The following is a 20,730-nucleotide window of genomic DNA, read 5'->3' as shown; positions in this document are numbered from 1 at the left end:
CTTTGACCTGCAGAGGGTCATCTTGACCCCTGACCTTCTATATGCACACAAATACAAGCACACACAAACACGGTCCAAATTTGTCATGATATTGTCGCAGCATGTTTTCATACATATCCGTGTAGGTCATGGCGTGTTCTTGTGTAAACACGGAGAAGTTCTTCTTCTCATTCAGAACATTTGGTAGCCCAGCTGACGGCCCCTGCCAGACTTCCTCACGTGTCTGGAACTCCAGTGGAAGACTGGGAATAAAGTTAAACCACCACTGTCGGAGAATTTGTTCCTTTTGCTGCTGGAAGTCGAGGCTTGTGTCTTCTACACCCTCATTTTGTCGCTCTCCCACCTGGCAGCAGGTCAGCATGAGGTCACCCATAGAATGATCAATCAGAAGACTCGTACGGAGTGGAGGGATAATTGATTAATTGCTATGTATGCTTTGTTTTTTATTAAGACAAATTTGATGGAATTTCAAACTTGCCCAGTTGATGTCTGTTTGTGATGATGGGTTTTCATCCATCATTCCCAGCTTGATTCATGGAACATTTTACTCCCAAAAACATGGTGAAAAATGACCTCTTATGGCTGTCGACAGTATTTCTGTTTTATGGAGTGATTAAAAAAAAAAAAAAAGGGATCCAAGAGATGTTCTATAAAAACCTGAACTCTAATACATCAACAAAAGGACACAGTGACCCTGCAGCTCTGTCCAGGGTTCAAGTTCCTCCTCTAGAACTTCAAAGCTGCGCATATTAATTAGGAAGTGCTTTTATACATCAGAACGAGGCGTTCACAAGGTTGGTATTATGGCCAATGTTTTCCAAATGATTTGGCCGACTGCTGATATTTAGTGATGCCATCTGTGTAGAAACGCCCTAAAAACTTATACATGTAAAAATGGTGAATTTGAACAAGTGGCTTTTTCCCCCAAACAGTTGGAAAAGCCCATAGATCAAATATTTACAGCATTTTAATGTCACAACAGATAACAGGCAGATGCAAAGATTTTTAACAGTGGTATCTACAAATTAAAATCTTCACTCTTTTGATGGAGACCCCCTTCAATTGTCAAAAAGAAATAAGAATAGTTGGTTGACTCCTAAAACTGAGCGTCTTAGTGCGCATGCACCAGTGATTTGTTGATCATCTCTTTGTCCCTCCTCCTCTTCCACCTCTCCTCCTCCTCGTCTGTCCGGTCCGTTTGCGCTCTTAAGTATTACTAATAACAGTCTGGTTGCTCACTGCAGCACCCAGAGCCTCATTAAAGGTGGAACTCAGCCAAACAAGCTCCTCTTCACTTTGCATAAATTAGCTCAGATGCAATGTATCACTGCCAGACCGCGACCTCTCACACACACACACACACACACACACACACACACACACACACACACACACACACACACACACACACACACACACACCTTCATTCATCGTTGTTGTCACGCTCACTTTCTCATTTACTCATCAGCTGAGATGTCATCGCTCAGCATTTCAGCAGGATTCAGACGTTTTAACACACACAGCGGATCAGTTACACATGAGCGATCACACGCGCTCCGTCTCCTCGTTTCTTACTATCCTCCTCTTTTATTCTTCCGTCGTTCTTTTCTTCCAGAGAGAAAACTGCAAATCAAGCCACGGCTGTAAGAAGATGAGCAGCACCTGTGATTTCTCGGCCCCAGGTTTGTCCTGACAGGTGTATCTGAACTAATTCACTCAGGGCCAGAGGGTTTTATCTTCTCTATCTTTGAACGAGTTTATATGTGTTTACAAGACATGACTCTTCTTCTCTTCAGGTTGTGTCAATTTTAAAGACAATCAATAAAATATCAATCCTTTCACCGTGTGGTTTTTACGCATTCTTTCTGAAGTAGATTGTGAGTGTTTATAGGCTGCGAGTGTGTTTCTCTTTCTGTGCGTCACATGATCCGACTGTGTTTGTGAGCGTTTTCATCGAGAAGGTGTTGACAGCAGGCTCTGGAGACGAGACACATGAGAACGCGGTGACTTCATCCTTGCCGCGCTATGTGAGAGTGCGTGTTTGACGTCAAGTTTACACATTGACATTTGCCTCTTGTGTGTTAAAACAGTCGCAGTTGAGTTCAGATCCACCCTAAAGGCTCCACGCTCTCCTCCCGTGAGGACGCGCTGAGGATCGACGTGACAGTGAGAGAAATAAAACATCCTGCTTAACCGACTCAGAGCTACAGAGCATATATTGTCCTGCAGGGATGAGGTGTGTTTGTAGTCCAACAGGAAGTGGTCATGTCAGGGATGAGGTGTGTTTGTAGTCCAACAGGAAGTGGTCATGTCAGGGATGAGGTGTGTTTGTAGTCCAACAGGAAGTGGTCATGTCAGGGATGAGGTGTGTTTGTAGTCCAACAGGAAGTGGTCATGTCAGGGATGAGGTGTGTTTGTAGTCCAACAGGAAGTGGTCATGTCAGGGATGAGGTGTGTTTGTAGTCAAGCAGGAAGTGGTCATGTCAGGGATGAGGTGTGTTTGTAGTCCAACAGGAAGTGGTCATGTCAGGGATGAGGTGTGTTTGTAGTCCAACAGGAAGTGGTCATGTCAGGGATGAGGTGTGTTTGTAGTCCAACAGGAAGTGGTCATGTCAGGGATGAGGTGTGTGTGTAGTCCAACAGGAAGTGGTCATGTCAGGGATGAGGTGTGTGTGTAGTCAAGCAGGAAGTGGTCATGTCAGGGATGACGTGTGTTTGTAGTCCAACAGGAAGTGGTCATGTCAGGGATGAGGTGTGTTTGTAGTCCAACAGGAAGTGGTCATGTCAGGGATGAGGTGTGTTTGTAGTCCAACAGGAAGTGGTCATGTCAGGGATGAGGTGTGTTTGTAGTCCAACAGGAAGTGGTCATGTCAGGGATGAGGTGTGTTTGTAGTCCAACAGGAAGTGGTCATGTCAGGGATGAGGTGTGTGTGTAGTCCAACAGGAAGTGGTCATGTCAGGGATGAGGTGTGTGTGTAGTCAAGCAGGAAGTGGTCATGTCAGGGATGACGTGTGTTTGTAGTCCAACAGGAAGTGGTCATGTCAGGGATGAAGTGTTTGTAGTCCAACAGGAAGTGGTCATGTCAGGGATGAGGTGTGTTTGTAGTCCAACAGGAAGTGGTCATGTCAGGGATGAGGTGTGTGTGTAGTCCAACAGGAAGTGGTCATGTCAGGGATGAGGTGTGTGTGTAGTCAAGCAGGAAGTGGTCATGTCAGGGATGACGTGTGTTTGTAGTCCAACAGGAAGTGGTCATGTCAGGGATGAGGTGTGTTTGTAGTCCAACAGGAAGTGGTCATGTCAGGGATGACGTGTGTTTGTAGTCCAACAGGAAGTGGTCATGTCAGGGATGAGGTGTGTTTGTAGTCCAACAGGAAGTGGTCATGTCAGGGATGAGGTGTGTTTGTAGTCCAACAGGAAGTGGTCATGTCAGGGATGAGGTGTGTTTGTAGTCCAACAGGAAGTGGTCATGTCAGGGATGAGGTGTGTTTGTAGTCCAACAGGAAGTGGTCATGTCAGGGATGACGTGTGTTTGTAGTCCAACAGGAAGTGGTCATGTCAGGGATGAGGTGTGTTTGTAGTCCAACAGGAAGTGATCATCTCTATGGTTCCTTCCACGAGCAGCCAATGGGATTGTTCCATTTGGATGATTGAATCAGAATAGCAGCTCTGTGGTGGTTAAGTTTTAGTTTTGCTACAAACCACAACTCTGCAACATTTTCAGCTTATAGATCTTTTTTTTGGAAAGGATCAAACAAACAAATGCTGAAAAGACGATGTGTCTGTTAGTGCTGAGATGGGTACCTCCCCCCATCGCTCGGTTCTGACAAGCATATCATGCAAGTGTTACCACCCAAAAATAAGTAGTGGAAATAAAATGAAGAATTAGTTTTGGAGATAATATGAACTCCAGGTGTTGAGGAGGCACGCGAGCTGGATCAACTTTGTAGAGTACATTTTGTCTGGATGGTTATTTGTGTGTGTGAGACAGAGTGAGTGTGAGTGTGTACGTGAGTGTGTGTGTGTGTGTTTAACTCGATTTTCCCTCTGATGTATTGACAGCAGCGAGCTGAGATGGAGAGCACGACATGTTTCTTAGAAAAGGCAGGAGACAGGGACCCATCACTCTTCTCTTCTTGCCACGTTTTTTTTTTCCCTTCCTCCTCCTCCTCCTCCTCCTCCTCCTCACCCATGATGCTTCTCTCTCACGCTGAAGACATAAGTGCCTGAGACAGATGTCTTCTGCCTCTTGTCTAAAACCCTCAACGCCAGCTGCTGAGCTCGGCAAACTCTAATTAAGATCAATATTTCAATTTTTAGTAAAAGCGCATGAGACCGAGAGAGAAATCATCCGTCCACGGAGACTTGGAGACACGAAAAGAAAGGTCAACTGTGATTCTTCATCGTGTGTGTGAGTTTGCGTGTGTGTTGGGTGGGGTTGGTCGGTGTGAGAGTGTGTGTGGGGCCCTTTTACGCTGCAATGTCTCTGTAAGCGTTCTCTGTCTTTTTCAAAGTTGGATCAGAAGGTGGTTATTGCTGTCAAGTCTCCAACTTTGGATTGAGATTTTGATGTCATGGGTCACGTGACAGACGCAGAGATCCAGGATCCAGGATCCAGGATCCAGCCTCGGGACGTCCACAGAAACGTACACTGACACAATGTTAGACCAACGCTTCAAACTGTAACTTGTTCACTCAACAAAGTGAAATATGTGGATGTTGTCTTCTATATCAAATACACGCACAGCCACATCTACATTAGCAGGGCGCCATCAAGACCGCATTGTTAGTGTCTTGGCTTTGGTTCAGTTTGTTTTGTACATTATCCATCCATCGTTCTTCAGCGGCGCTGCCAGGCCCGAGTGGAACTATAGCCCCTCCCTCTGGTGCGGTTCTCCTCGTGGCCTCCTCCCTCCTGGGTGTGCCTGGAACACACAGCATCCGAGTTAGACGCCCGAACCACCTCCACTGGGTCCTCAGGTGATTGAGCTTCTTATTCCTCAGGGTGACACCAGCGACCCTCCTGGGGAAATCCCCTTCAGCCGCTCATATTCACATTCTCATTCTTTCAGTCATGATCCATAGTTTAGGCTGTAGGTGATAGAAGGAAAAAAAACTGGGCTCTCCCTGTCTTGCTGTCTCTCTCTCTCTTTCTGTTCCCTGAGTCCCTGGAACCCCTTTGTCTTCATTCCATTCTTAAATTGGACGATCCACAGTTTTCCTGCTGAGAACTATTTTTTTATTTTTGTTTTTTTAAATCCAGGAAACAGAAACATCCCCAACATGAAATCATTTGCTGTCATTTAGGTTTCTGTCTGCACTCTGAACCGGGGAGTCGGAGACATCAGGAGGACCTTTGGGGTTTTTCCTCCACGTCGTTCATGTTAGGATGAAACAGAAATGTGACCCTGACAGACAACGTCACTTTTCTACCCTTTTCACTTCTTTCCATCTTCATATAATCCAGATGAATTGAAAAAAATTGCTAAAAAGGTGGACCAGGTCCAGTACTTGGAATGATAAAAGTGTGTGTTTATGGTGAGTCGGTGAACCTGATCTGACCCAAACTACCAGCTGAACTCTGCGTGTTTGAGCTCCTGCTGTGTTTTGCATTTTGCAGCAGACACAAAGTGTCGCAGCTTCTTTGGTAAGAGAGTAGAAGACATAGGCTCACTCGTGTGTTCTGGCTTCTTCCCACCCACACACACCTGAATGAGAAACACAAACTGAGCACTTATCAGTGATGCAGTCCTGAAAAGCAGAGCTGCAGGGCTCCTGATGCCTTGAGCTCGCCAGCGCTCCTGTAAAAGAAGAAGTTAGGCTGATGAGTGTGTGTCTCTGTTGTGGTTCAGGAACACAAGAACGTTCTGGCAGCATTTCTTCAGCTGATCAGTGACTGACATCTCAGCCTGGCCTCTGTGTTTACTGCCGTTCAGTGTGAGATCCTCTCTGAATATCCAGCCTGAGAATGAGTGAGAGCCGGTGGAGGAAACACTAGTCATGTGCAGTGTGTCCATCCAACAGAAGAACATGGCCAAGTAAGTTGTAATAAATCCTGCAAGTTTTCCTTCTTTCAGCCCAGATTCTGTCCTCATATTTCCTGCGTCTTTTAGGCCAAAACCCTTTTATCTCCCAGGTGATAAAAAGGATTTCTGTACGAGCGAGGCCTCCTACATCCTGATTTTTAGAGTAAGCCTCCACAGCCTGATGTGCACGTGTGTGTGTGTGTGTGTGTGTGTGTGTGTGTGTGTGTGTGTGTGTCACATCCCTGTACAATTAAAGCTGCTTCCTGTGCAGCAGACAAAACCCCCAGGCCTCAGATAACCCTGAGCCACCTCCTGGAGCCGGGCTCTTTGCTGGGGATGTGCGGCTAGCTCGGCTCAAAGCTCGCCTCGCCTCCTGGCCTGCCTAAAGCCCACAGCCGATCTCCACCTTGCTGATGTCCGTTTTGCTTAAATCGGTAGAAGTGCACTTGCAGCGAAGTCCCAGTATGCAAAAGCACAATGAAAACCCTGACTTCAAAAATTTATGTCTCAAGCCGTGGGCCGCAGACACTCCCCTTCCTCTGACAATGAATGGACCCCAGCAGATCTTCTTAAATGTGCCATTTCAATGCAGTCTGCTTAGCTTGGCGTTTGAGGGCCAGCGCCTGCTTCTTTGATTAAAAAAAAACCTCAACTAATGACTTAACTTAAAATACCTTGATATGATTTAGTCCTTTCATCCTCGCCAGCAGATTTGCGGGGGTTGGGGGGGCAGCTAGGACTGGAAGTTAAGCTCAGCAGCTGTGCAAGGTTTTCCTCTTCAAGTTCTCCCACCTGTTCTCCACCTCAGACGGGCACTTTACTCCACAGATGGATCACTCAGATCCCAGTGGATCCCTGGTCCCCCGGGGCAGGGAGGTGTGCGGGGTGGGGCATTTGGCCTCTTTAGCTCAGCCGCCCCTCCGAAGGAGCCACATCATCCAAACTTTTTGTCTTTCACCATCAAAAAAAACAACAACTTCATCTAGAGGTGCAGTCGTACTTTTTACTGTGGTGGGAGAAGTACGCAGTTCCTTTACTTGATTAAAAGTAGAAATACTCAGATAAATTAGTTGTCAAGTAAAAGTGTCCAGTCAAGATGCTACTTGAGTAAAAGCAGATAAGTATTTGATATTGAGTTTGTTTAAGTATCCAAGGTAAAAGTACACTGAGCTAAATGTTCCAGGTTTGCTGCTCTGTGACGTCCTCCTGAGGTTGGTAGTAAAAGTACACCATCATGTTTTACGCAAAATCCACATTTCTAAAATAATTGGCTGTTACAGATAAATGTAGTGGCGTAAAAGGTGAAATATATCCTTTGAAAGGTGGTGTAGTAAAGTACAAAGTCCCCTAAAGACTCAAATAAATTACAGATACCTCAAAGTACAGAGCTTGAGTAAAAATACTTGCCCCTGTCCATTTATACTTTGTGGAGCACTTGTGCCCCTTGTGGACTTGGACAAACTTTCTAAATAGCATGAAAGTTGTTGAAAAAGAGGTTTTCCCCCCTTATTTTCATTTGCTGACATCCGTGTATTAATGATCACTTCCTGCTTTCACCGCAGCGTCTTAGTAACCACCGAAAAGCAAACTCCTGCCCATCGTCAGAATTAAATAACTGGATCACTGAATGGTTTACTTCCAGCAGGAATGTCTCATGGCAGGACTTCTAACATGAGAGGACTTTTAAAATACCATCTCCTAGGGTATCTACGTGCAAGGGGGTGGGGGGGGGGGTGCCCCTTCTCCCCCGGTCTCCTAGTTCCTGTGCACGCCCGTGCTCCGGGAGGCTGCTGGAGGACCAGCGGGGTCAGGTGCAGCAGTGTCCCGGTGTAAGTCCTGCTCCCCTGGTACTTATCACCGCAATCGACATCCTGCTCAACCTTCCGCTCTGATTTGCTTCGCCTCCCCCTTCAACTCCCCAGAAAAATAAAAGAAGAGGAGGAGGAAGAAGAAGAAGACATATGTGTCCGGGATGGAGACGCGCGCGGCGGGGCTTAAACATCCGTCGATCCGCGCAGATGAGACGGGATGCAATTTGTGGTTAATTGCGAATGAAAACCCCGCGGACCACCGCCGGGACCATCCAATCACGGCGGACCGGCGCGCAGCCGCGGCGCGGCCTCCTCACCGCCTCGCGGAAATGCGGATTGATTTTTGGCAGAGGGGCGCGCGGTCTTCAATCGATCAGTGATTGATAGATGAGGTGGTGTCAGAGGCTTCCTCGCGGGGACCGGGCGCGCGGGGCAGAGAGAGTAAGCTCCTCTTAATGAAGCCACTGGCGCGCTGCGCTCCTCCAGCGTCCTCCTCCTCCTCCTCCTCCTCCTCCTCCCCGACCTCTCCGCTCGCAAACCATCACGAGCCCGTAGCCTGGAGCTGCGTTGTTATCCTCGCTGTAATTAATGCAGTAAAACGGTCCCGAGGGCCGCGGCGGGGGGAGAGACGCGCTGGCCTGGGCTGAGGGGGGGGGGGGGGGTCCTAATATTTTGGCCTCCTCACAGTAAACATTCATGGGAGAGACATGTACTGCTGCTACTACTACTACTACTACTACTACTACTACTACTACTACTACGATTATTATTACAAATGGATATAATCCACGCAGTAACATGACGTCAGGGGTATATAAAAGAGTTCTGACCTTTACGATGAGTGTCAGAACAGACGTGTGTGTGTGTGTGTGTGTGTGTGTGTGTGTGTGTGTGTGTGTCTAAATAAATCTCAAAATTGTTTGTAGAAATTAAATATTAATTGCCTCCATAACATCGGCTCATAACATTTATATTTAATGTGAAACTGCAACATAAAGGTTTTTTTTTTTTTTAATAAAGATGTCTAGAAACACGCTCGTGGTCACTGAGACCAGCCGGAGTCCTGGAGGCCCCTCGGCTCCGTTCCCTCATGTTCCTAAAAACTACATGTAGAAGTCCTTCTCATTTCCCCTGAAACCTGAACGGAGGCGATGCCCTCCTTACGTAACTGTTGTCGCGATTTTCTCTGTAAACATTTTTCTTTCTCTGAGAAACCAGCGGAGCTCTCGTCTTACTGGTCCCCGCCGTGCAGTAGCACCCGCTCGGTCACTAGAGGGGGGGATCTGCCGCCGCCTCCGCTGCCGCACCTGTTCTCCGTGTGCGCGCTCGGCTCCTCTCGGCTACGTTCGGCTCCTCTCGGACGGTCCCCCCGCCACAGTTCGAGGCTCCGCTATAGGACAATGCAAATGTTTCGCCGTGATCTCCTCCCATTGGCCCGGCGCACCTCCGGGTGGGGGGGCAGCGCCGGCTTTATAAGTGCACGTTGCCTCGCAGCGCCTCAGTGACACTGCGCGGTTGCTCGGAAGAGCTCAGCACCTCTGACCGGCCGCTGGAGAGACACACTGGAACTGTAACACACACACACACACACAGTCGCCACCAGGTCGGCGGTGTGCCCCGGGTGAGGGGGTGAGGAGCCAGGAACCAGGACTGACCACAGGGGACCAGACTCCCCGGTCCAGGATGAGAAGCACCTGAACTCCGGCTGCAGCTCACAACTCCGGTTTGGATTCTTGGGGACTTTCTGACGCTCACCGGCGCGGCGCGTCTGACTTTTATTGTTGTGTGAGAAACTTTTTCCCTCTCGAGCCATGCGGCAGTGACCTGGACCCGCTTCAGCCCGGGATTCACTCATCGTGCAGCACACGTCTGGGATGAGCGGAGACTAGTTCCACCCGGCGAGGGAGCCTGTGAGCGAGCGAGCGGCGGGGCTGAGGACTGTAAACCCGCGGAGGCGAGCGGGCCGCAGAGGTGAAGCGAGGACAAGACAGGTTGGTGTCTCCAAATTCACCGGGCTCCAGTTTCAGCCGCCCCGGGGGCTCCTGGTATTTGACCTGGGATAAGTTGTCAACAAGAGCAGAGAGCGGACGCGAGCTGGCAGGTGTACAAGTTCATTTACATGCGTTCATATATTCACGCCACTATATATAGAAGCCGCTTGAGAGGCGAGCAGCCCTAATAAGCTGCTCCACCGCCCGCCGGCCCGCAGCAGCGTGAGTCTATATATACTCCACACGGGCTTTTACTCCGCTCCGCAATCTGTATCCGAGGAGGCTGCCCGCCGTCGGTTTGGCTGTGAGGGCGGGAGTCGTCGCATGGACTGACATGGCCACCGACCTCGCCATGAGCGCGGAGCTGCCCAACAGCCCTCTGGCCATCGAGTACGTCAACGACTTCGACCTGATGAAGTTCGAGGTGAAGAAGGAGCCGCCGGAGGCCGACCGTTACTGCCACCGCCTCCCGTCGGGCTCCCTTTCCTCCACCCCGATCAGCACACCCTGCTCCTCCGTGCCTTCCTCCCCAAGCTTCTGCGCGCCGAGCCCGGGCGGCCAGCCCAGTCAGAGCCTCGCCGGCGGGGTCAACAGCAGCAGCGGCGGCAGCAACAACAGCGGCGGCAACAACAACCACAGCAGCGCGGGCAAACCGCAGCTGGAGGACCTGTACTGGATCCCCAGCTACCAGCACCACATCAACCCCGAGGCGCTCAACCTGACCCCGGAGGACGCGGTGGAGGCCCTGATCGGCAACGCGCACCACCACCACCACCACCACCAGGCCTACGAGGGCTTCCGCGGGCAGCAGTACGTCGGGGAGGACCTGTCCGCGGCCTCGGCGGCCCACCACCACCAGGCTCACCACCATCACCACCACCACCACCACGGCCACCACACTCGCCTGGAGGACCGCTTCTCGGACGAGCAGCTGGTCAGCATGACGGTGCGGGAGCTGAACCGGCAGCTGCGGGGCTTCAGCAAGGAGGAGGTGATCCGCCTGAAGCAGAAGAGACGCACCCTGAAGAACCGCGGCTACGCGCAGTCCTGCCGCTTCAAGCGCGTGCAGCAGAGGCACATGCTGGAGACGGAGAAGTGCACCCTGCAGAACCAGGTGGAGCAGCTGAAGCAGGACGTGGCGCGCCTCGCCAAGGAGCGGGACCTTTACAAGGAGAAGTACGAGAAGCTGGCCAGCCGGACCTACACGGGCCCCGCCAGCACGAGGGACCCGTCCGGGAAGCAGGCCAACCCCGAGTTCTTCATGTGAGACTGGTTTGTAGCAGAGACTCCATCCCACCCCCTGACACCCTCCCAACATTCATTTCTACTTCTCAGCGTTTGTATTTTGTTTACAGTTTTTTTCCTGGACAGAAATGCGCAAACGAAGCTGCGCATAGAAACCACCCTGGTGCGCCATTCTGAGTCTTAAAGATGCAAAACTTCTGTTGGGATCACTCCGCCGGCCCGGTCCAGAAGTCTTACTGAACCCGAGACTGTCTTAGTCCAGAGAGAGGGGTTTTGTCTTAAGGGGGGGGGGGGGATTTTATAATTATCAGCCCGGACTGAAATAGAAGCGGAATAAGCAATACACCGGTGGCACGAGAGACTTTTCAATATTGCAAGTCTATAGCTCCCCTATTGCAACCCTGCATGCAGGACATGTATGGTAACCTCCAGTCACACCCCCCCCCCCCCCCCCCACATGTATGGACAGCATGGCCCCTGGTTCTCCTCCTCCTTTTCCTCTTCCTCCTTCCTCTGCCAACAGTAAGGCCTGCAAAACAAAAATACCCCCCCTCCTCCCCTACACACACACACACACACACACACACACACGCACACACACACACCAGAGGTGCAAGGACAAAAAAAACAAATGCAAAACAATCTGCTGTTGCAAACATGGATGCGTCTCGAACTGCTATTTTCAATCAATTTTTTCTATTGTTTTAAAAAAGAAAAGAGGAAACCCAGAGGACAGCAGACAAACTGAGCCAGATTTTAGACTGTATTTATTTCCACCTGTACATAGAAACCTCTTATTTTCTCTCTTTTTAACAAACCTGCTTTTTGTTGCTTGGGATTATTCGACATGTCTTAATATTTGTATGTGACAGCATGCAAACGTCTACGGTGCCCCCCCCCCGCCCCCCCGCGTGTCGAACCTCCAACTGCACTATGAGAAGAGATCAAACCAGACTTTTCCTCTCTTTTCTTTTTCTAGGACCTTTTTGTGTCTCTGTCGCTCTCTGAAGTCCCGGATGTAAATTTTGATGAGGTTCTGTGTCGGACTGCATTCGCTGCTAAAACTCTATGCACCCACCTGACGATTTAGTGGTTCTTAGTTCATGTTTTTTACTTTAAATATTTACGGAGAGAGAAGAAGTAGAGGGAGATGAATAATCCCGGGCGCGCGGGCGGGGGTTTCGGAGCCCGCGGCCCGGTGTCTTAATGAGCCCCGTGGGAGGATGCTTGATTGTTTGGAATGATGATGATGATGATGATGAAGATGGTGGTGGTGGAACATCACGGTGTGTGTGTGTTTCTGCTGCCTGGATATATGTGCAATATTGTGCAGAAGTACCTGTCGCGTGGCGCGTCCATCACCGTGACAGGAATCAGAAAAAAAAACCCGCCCCCAAAACAAATTGACGTTAAAAACCGTTCCTGATTCGAACGCAGCCGCAACCCTCCAGACGTGGACGGAGGTTCGGTCGCTCCGCAGCTCCACTTTGATGCAATCAGATTTTTTTTTGTCTTAATTCGTCGCAAATTCAAACTCAAAACGTTTAGAGTACAAAAAAATCAAAACCCCAAAGAACTTCCCCCTCAACAAAAACTGAGACAATAAAATGGAGACGAGACGGAAGGAAGGCGAACTTCTGCACAGTGCTGTCAATGTATATCTGTACATATAATTTCTATATTTATTCAAGAAACGTGTCCGAACATGTCAACAAGTGAAAAACCTACCAAGTGGAACGTTGTTGAGACTCTTGTTTTCATAATGTTTAATAAAAAGTTGTGTCCCAAAAATCTGTCCAGACTGCTGCTGCCGTCATTGTTCCGGGAATATTTTATTATTATTATTACGATTATTATTATCATCATCCTTCTTCCTGCTAAATTATTAAAACTCGCTGATTCTGGATCAGGCGAGCGCGTCTCGGTGGTTGCAGGCCGGCGGAGTCCAGGCCTGAAAGATTCATGAGCGGGAAGACGAACCTCTGCAGGACGGGAGTCACCATTCAGGCTCTTCAAGCCAAAATATTGAATATTTTGAGTCCTGATGAAGCAGTGCGACGTGATGACGACAAAAAACCAAAATGTGGGAAATTATTTTAGGACGTTATTTTTCTTAAAGGAGGCATGAAGAACAACTGGTTTCTCCTGACAATTCGCTTTTATGTTTTTCGATTTTCGACAATTCGATTTTTATGTCATTATTATTATTATTATTATTATTATTATTATTATTAGCACCATTTATTATTTTTATTATCATCATTGTTATTATTATTATTATTACCACCATTTACTATTATTATTATCATTATTATTATTATTATTATTATTATTATTATTATTATTATTATTAACATTATTATTATAACAAAACTCGCGTGCTGTGAGTGATGGAGCCGATGTGAGGTGCAGGTTGTTGGGCTGCTCTGATATCCGAAGTGTGTGTGTGTGTGTGTGTGTGTGAGAGAGAGAGAGAGAGTGAGAGAGAGACCGAAGTACCAGCGGAGGCAGACAGCTCCGCTGCACCGGCTCTGACTGCCTGTCAACCGGCTTCTACGCGCCTCGTCCCCCGGTGATGGAGGACTGAAGCCGGGCCGCTCTCTGCCTTCCTCCCGCCCCGGACATCCAGGTGAGAAACTGTTCGACTCACGCATTTGATTTTGTCCTGACTCAGCTCCGTGTCCAGCTGCGTGAAACCGCGCACTCGTGCACGCTCTTCGGAGGCAGAAGCGCGTGCTGAGACAGATGCCGACCCACAGCGCGGCGGCTCACTTACACACACACACACACACACACACGCACACACACACACACACACGCTGGTGTGTGGGAATTTGTGGGGGAGGTGAGGTGGTGAAGGCCATGAGGTCAATAATAGAAAATCAGCGTTCTGAAGAGTGTTGCATGTGCACGTTCACACGCTGTTAAAGTCTCGCGGGAGTGTGTGCCAACCTCCGGACTGATACACACTCCTCAAACTCAAGCTGGAACCTCGTTAGCCTGTGGTTGTCTGTCAGACAGGAGCAGACGCCCCCCCCCCCCCCACACACACACACACACACAACTAAGTTACAATTGTAAGGCGAATTAGAAGACTTGAATTATTCTAATGACCATCATTTAATTTATTTACACTTTGAAAAGAAACCTTGAGACGTTTCAGGCATCTCAGGGGAAGTCAAAACACTTCTGTGTCACTTCTTACTTCCTTTTTAACGCGTGTTCAATAGGATGTGTGTGTGTGTGGATGCATATCCACAAACATATTTATACACACACGTGTATGTATATATATATCCACATGTATGCGTGTATTAATCAGTCCATGTAGCATGTTACCAGCACATATCTGATGGTCTTATCCAACCATGAAGTCCAGATTCAGCCTCTAAATTGTCTTTCTGGACCTCATTAAACGACTGAGCAGCGATGTTTTTGTTCATTTTTCTTTTTCTTTTTGTAGTGGAACCCTTCGGCTCTCAGCTGAGTCCAAACTCAAATGTTCTCCCTCTCTCTCTCTCCTCGTTTCACCTCTCGCCATAACTCTCCTCCTCTTCCCGCGTTTGCTGACTCAGAGGAAACGTAGAGCAGTTTGACAGCCGTCACCTCAGAAAGAAAGAGAGTGTGTGTGTGTGTGTGTGTGTGTGGGTGTGTGTGTGTGTGTGTGTGGTGTGTGTGTGTGTGGTGTGTGTGCGTGCGCTTATAACACACATAATGATAATATGCTTCATGCGATACAATCGTGTGTGAGTGAGAGATCACATTGATGTGGTTTGTCTTTCCATAAATCAAGGCAAAGTCCATCTGAGAAACCCAAACATGCCAAGCGGTGTGTGTGTGTGTGTGTGTGTGTGTGTGTGTGTGTGTGTGTGTGTGTGTGTGTGTGTGTGTGTGTGTGTGTGTGTGTGTGTGTGTGTGTGTCTCTGGCGTCTGGAGCTTCTGCTGTCGCTGAGATTCAACACAGTCAGCGTCTCTGCGGCTCAGCTTACACACCTACACACACACACACACACACACACACACACACACACACACACACACTCACATCACAAAGACAGTCCAGACAAACAGTGAGGAAGCTGCACAGAGTCACATCCTGTTAATGAGACCGGTGCTCTCAGGCTGGTCACCTGTTGTTGTCAAGGCAACCCCACTTCCAGAACATCAGGACCACTGTCTGACAGGATGTGTTTCTGGGAGGAATTTGCTTCATTTGGAACGTCTGGTGGAATTTCCTCCCTGTAAGACCAGGATGGGACAAGAGCAGCTTAATCCTGTGAGCGTCTCTGTCCTGCCGAGGGGCCAACGTCTCCGTCCGGCTCACCCGCCATGCTGCACCTCGAATGCCAATGCTAACTCTGTCGTCGCACCGTTTTTTTAATATCTTAAACTGTGAGATTTTGATGTGTGAATGCAGTTTGGTGCTTCCAAACATGCAGGCGGAGCGAAAGTGCAGGTTTATTGGAAGGTTCCATGAATGAATTTAGTATTTTCCCAGTTTTAGTCGAGACAGAATCTGAGGGGAGGCTCCACCTCCATTAAACCAAGAAAGGCGCCTCTAAATGAAATGTATCATTATTATTATTGTTGTTGTTATTGTTATATTATTATTATTATTATCATTGTTATTAAACCGCTTCTTGATTAAGCAGACGGTCATGAGCAGTTTCCTTGTGGGGTGAATTGATGTGTTTTTGTGGTCACCAGTGGTGGTTCGAGCCAATCAGCAGTGTTTGGGGACAAATAATATACACATAATAATATACATAATATTATAATATACATGTAATCATATACATAATATTATAATATACACGTAATAATATACATAATATTATAATATACACGTAATAATATACATAATATTATAATATACATGTAATCATATACATAATATTATAATATACACGTAATAATATACATAATATTATAATATACACGTAATAATATACATAATATTATAATATACATGTAATCATATACATAATATTATAATATACATGTAATAATATACATAATATTATAATATACACGTAATAATATACATAATATTATAATATACACGTAATAATATACATAATATTATAATATACATGTAATCATATACATAATATTATAATATACACGTAATAATATACATAATGATATAATATAAACATAATGGGGGTGTGGTTAAGGTGTGACAACAAAGGTTCCACCTGCTCACGTCCCCGTCTTTCCATCAGTCTTTCCTCCTTTCTCTCTCTTTATCTCTGTCCCTCTTTCTCGTTCTGTCTCTCTGTCTTCCTCCATTCTCTGTCTTTGTCTCTGTCCATCAGTCTTTCCTCCTGTCTCTCTCTTTATCTCTGTCCCTCTCTCTCCTTCTGTCTCTCTGTCTTCCTCCATTCTCTGTCTTTGTCTCTGTCCATCAGTCTCTCCTCCTGTCTCTCTCTCTTTATCTGTCCCTCTCTTTCCTTCTCTCTCTCTGTCTTCCTCCATTCTCTGTCTTTGTCTCTGTCCATCAGTCTCTCCTCCTTTCTCTCTCTCTCTTTCTCTCTGTCCCTCTCTCTCCTTCTGTCTCCCTGTCCTCCTCCATTCTCTGTCTTTGTCTCTGTCCATCAGTCTCTCCTCCTTTCTCTCCCTCTTTATCTCTGTCCCTCTCTTTCCTTCTGTCTCTCTGTCTTCCTCCATTCTCTGTCTTTGTCTCTGTCCATCAGTCTCTCCTCCTTTCTCTCTGTCTTTATCTCTGTCCCTCGCTTTCCTTCTGTCTCTCTGTCTTCCTCCATTCTCTGTCTTTGTCTCTGTCCATCAGTCTCTCCTCCTTTCTCTCCCTCTTTGTCTCTGTCCCTCTCTTTCCTTCTGTCTCTCTGTCTTCCTCCATTCTCTGTCTTTGTCTCTGTCCTGCTCTCCTGCTCTCTCTCCGTCCCCACTGATCCTGGATCTGCTCCACCTTCCTGCTGGTAAAGGAAGGTTCTGGTGGCTGCTGTTGCAGGATGTGCTGCTGATGGAGAATTGTTGGGTGGAGGTTCATTGAAGGAGGGAGGTGCTGGACCTGCTCTACTTGGACAGAGTCAGGACAGAACTTTGGTTGGGATTCGGCGCCGTACCAATAAAGCTGACGTGACTTGACAACTGTCCATTCACCACAACAATGGCGGCTGCTGAGGAGGTCAGCGCCGATGCTGCGATGGCATCAACCACAGCAGAACTGGAGGGAATTTGTTCCTTCAAAGAACAACGCTGAAGGTTTCTCGCCGTGGCAAAGATGTTCTCACTCTTTTACTCTGAGTGGTTGAAATGAATGCTGAAAACACTGATGGACAGCTGGTTCATCCAATCACCTGCTGAGTATTTCTAGAAAGTGCCTGCCCCTTTCCCAACGCATTCTCGGGACAATCCCGGATGGTTGTGAGTTAGGAACGATGTGGCATGTCAGGCTGAGGGCATAGTCGTCACTCATGAAATGTTCCTGAACTGCAGTGTCACGCTGAATTGATGGGCTCTGCTCTGGAACTGAAAGGGTTCTCTGGGAACGTTCCACCATGTGACTTGTAACGTGTCCTGGATGTTTTTGTGCAGGAACGCATCCAGGAAGCTGCTGGATTTGATGGACTGATTGATTGATGTGTCATAGTCTGCACTCGGCACCTATTAATAACTCCATTACCGGTGCAGCTCCAGCCGTCTCACGCACCTGCAGGTGGAGGTGTGTGTGTGTGTGTGTGTGTGTGTGTGTGTGTGTGTGTGTGTGTGTGTGTGTGTGTTCCCGGCCGGCCGCCTCCCCAGGGACGTGTTCCGCTTTAAAAAAGTTGTCACCCTGCGCAAAATGTAATCGACATTTTTGATAAATCACCCGCGTGCTGTTAACGCTCAGAGGGTATTAATAATTATTACTTCTGATCTGGTGATTGAGTTAGTGACCCGGGGCCAGGATTGGGGGGGGGGCATCAGCCCGCCCCAGTCCCCACCCGATGCACCCAGGAAAGCAATTTGGTACAGGTGGCGTGCTGCTGCGACCCCTCAGTGTGTGCCCTGCCTCCACACTGTCTCACACACACACACACACACACACACACACACACACACACACACACACACTCTCTGACATGCCGCATGCTGAGTAGACACATTCAAACATGCTATCACAGGAGAAAATATGCCCCAACAGCAAATCTAACCACGTTTGTGCTCTGAAAATATTGTAATAAACAAACCCAGCAAACAAACAAACAAATAAATGAGGTTGGGGGGCGACGTGCTGAACCAGGAGAGGGGCCTGTGCCAGAATCCCAGAAAATAGGCCATATTTTACCTGGAAGTGGAAATGAAGCCTTTAAAGTGCTCCATAAAGGGAGACAACGTCTTCAATAACTTCTAATCACGCAGTTCTAACTCGGCTTTCCCGGTGCTGCTTGATGGTCTCTCAGAGACTTTCCTGCGTGTTTCCTAATGACGGCGGTCACGGGACGATTTACTGAGTCAAGACTTTAAGGAGGGGTCAAGTTCCCGCTGAGTCCCTCAAACCTCGCCGACCTCCTCCCTCCTTGTTTCACTTCCACATCAGTGAGTGACTCAGCATTCCAGTGACTCCAGGCCTCAGTGTGGCTTCATTTTTGTTGAGTCACTGGTGAGAGGGCCTGTTGGTTAGATAGTGAGCCCCCCCCCCCCCCCCCACACACACACACACACACACACACATATATGTATATATATAGACATGGAAGGTGCAGACCTGCGGTTGACTGGATGAATCTGTGCAGGAGTGTGGCAGTGGAGGGTCCATTGGCAATCAATTATTCCACTCAGCCTGCAGCCACACCACGCACACGCACACACACACACGCACACACACACACACGCGCACACACACACACACACACACACACACACACACACACACACACAGGGACTCAGTTATGTAACATGACTGTGTATTTCCTCTGTGTTTTGTGGTTACAGTCCAGGATTGAATGGTTAATCTGTTTCCTGTCTGCGGTGGTTTAGAAGTTTAAAACTTTTACTGAAGTAAAAGTATCAATAATCCATGTGGGAAATAAACCAAAAGCTTCAAATCCAAGGTCTTTAGGGTGACACTCCAGTGACCTGCAGCAGTAAACGCCATCCTGTTGCAGGACGCCCTTATGAGTGGTGGGTTTGTTTGCTGCCTTTCAGGCAACTCCCTGGAGTTCAGTAAACCCAGGTGTGTGTTGTTGGAGATCTTCAAGTCGCCGCTGAGTGGGAGCGTCACGCTGTCAAGTACAAACCCAGCACGACTTCACTTCAGGTAGGTGCTTGAGTGATGGGCCCCAGTGATTCAACCCTGACCTGAAAATATTGAAGCTTTCTATACAAGTCATCATGTCTCAAGTCTCCTAATCAAGTCATCAAAACTGTCAGTCAACTGGAGGCCACAGGATCGTCCAGGTTTAGACGCGAGGTTAAGTTCAGCAGGTCTGTGTTTCTGTGAGGCTTCAGATTGATGCAGGTTAGCGAAGCGCGTCAGTACCACTGAGGGCCGTGAGACACTGCCAGCACCCGTCTGCTTGGGATGAGAGGAAGCTCAGATGTAAGAGAACGCGAGTTCCGTGAATGTCTCCTCGTTAGTCGTCCTGAGAGTGGAAGTGTGTCTGCCTGGTGCCAGACGCACTCCTGTACATGACGCCCGAGTGCCAGTACACACGCCGCCTGCTGTCATGCAGCCTGTCACCTTCTGCACCAGCAAAGTGCCGGGCAGGCACTCGCAGTGGCGAGGATGACGCCGCCGCAGAGCAGAAGTGACTGAGGTGTCACTGAGCCTGACACACACACCCAGGACCTGGAGCCAGAGGCAGACACACACTGTCCACACAGATGCTCATCGAAACACTGACAGCGTGTGTTTGTCTGTGTAATGTTTGCTAACTGGCTTCTTCACGTTTGTCACGCAGGAGGATGTTGAGGCGGGAGTGTGGAGGGACTCAGCTCCCTCCGCAGGAAGTGTCGTCTCTCACAACATCTGCGCTGCTGCAAGAGTGCAAAGCAGCAGTGCGTTTGCAGGTCGTTCTCCGTGCTCCACTGATAACCACAGTCCAACCGGACTTTGGCTTCTTTACACAGAATCACTGTTTCAGACGCAGAGCAGCAAATGATCAACGCGTCGTGTTGAGACTTCGTCTCTTGAATGTCTACAGAGCTTTGATCAGCTGTAGTTTACGGAATCTTCCACCTTTTATTGTGTTGAAGAAGAAGAAAAGAGAGGTGTGGCCTATAAAGTCAGCAGTGGCTCCGTTTGAGATGAACAAGTCATCTCTCTCAGGGCTACCGTTCCCTGGTCAGGCCTCATGAACGCTGCTGAATTGCACTTTAATCTCTGATTCACGTCTGTGAGAAGACGATCCAATAAAACAATAGCAAACAGCAGCAGTGAGATAAAATCATCAGTCGAACTCTGACATCACACAGAGCCTCGGGTCACCGCGCCCGCCGGGCGCAGGCGGAGGTTTAGAAAGTGTCAAAACAAACAGAGGACTTTCCTGGGGGTTTCATCTCATTCCGTTTGTCCTTCATCAAACATTTGTTCTTTGCGGGATGTTGATGATTGTCTGCTCTGATCAGCGCTGACTGGCGCATCAGTCCTGTCGACACAGAAGCTTCCAGAAGTTTCAGGATCAGGAAGGATTCTTAAGTTATAGTGAAAGTTG

The 20,730-nt window shown here is 48.3% G+C and overlaps 2 protein-coding genes across 6 annotated transcripts in view; both read left to right on the top strand.

Annotated features, from left to right (window-relative positions):
- zc3h3 (zinc finger CCCH-type containing 3) overlaps positions 1-1,850 on the top strand; it is a 60,063-nt gene extending 58,213 nt beyond the window's left edge. For all 4 annotated transcript variants that reach the window (XM_086225378.1, XM_086225380.1, XM_086225381.1 and 1 more), the window contains one exon: positions 1,616-1,850. In XM_086225378.1, coding sequence (XP_086081504.1) covers positions 1,616-1,647 — 32 coding nt within the window. In that variant the 3' untranslated portion in view covers positions 1,648-1,850. The remainder of the gene's footprint in view (positions 1-1,615) is intronic.
- Positions 1,851-4,960: 3,110 nt separating this feature from the next.
- On the top strand, positions 4,961-19,599 carry mafaa (MAF bZIP transcription factor Aa). 2 transcript variants are annotated; one of them, XM_086225382.1, is made up of 3 exons: positions 4,961-4,978; positions 5,851-6,036; positions 9,047-14,889. In XM_086225382.1, exon 3 carries the CDS (start codon positions 10,161-10,163, stop codon positions 11,091-11,093), a length of 933 nt encoding a protein of 310 aa, XP_086081508.1. In that variant the 5' UTR covers positions 4,961-4,978; positions 5,851-6,036; positions 9,047-10,160; the 3' UTR covers positions 11,094-14,889. The 2 variants fall into 2 exon arrangements, 1 of the variants encoding a protein (XP_086081508.1); XR_015119373.1 differs by lacking the exons at positions 4,961-4,978; positions 5,851-6,036 and adding an exon at positions 19,223-19,599 and having other exon boundaries at positions 8,527-13,700.
- The last annotated feature ends 1,131 nt before the right edge of the window (positions 19,600-20,730 follow it).

This window comes from Aulostomus chinensis, chromosome 14 (assembly GCF_037954235.1).
Source record: "Aulostomus chinensis isolate RoL2024-O1b breed Wild chromosome 14, RoL_Achi_v1.0, whole genome shotgun sequence".
Lineage (NCBI taxonomy): Eukaryota > Metazoa > Chordata > Actinopteri > Syngnathiformes > Aulostomidae > Aulostomus > Aulostomus chinensis.
The sequence above is the reverse complement of the archived record's forward strand: the minus strand, read 5'-3'. Positions and strand labels throughout refer to the sequence as shown.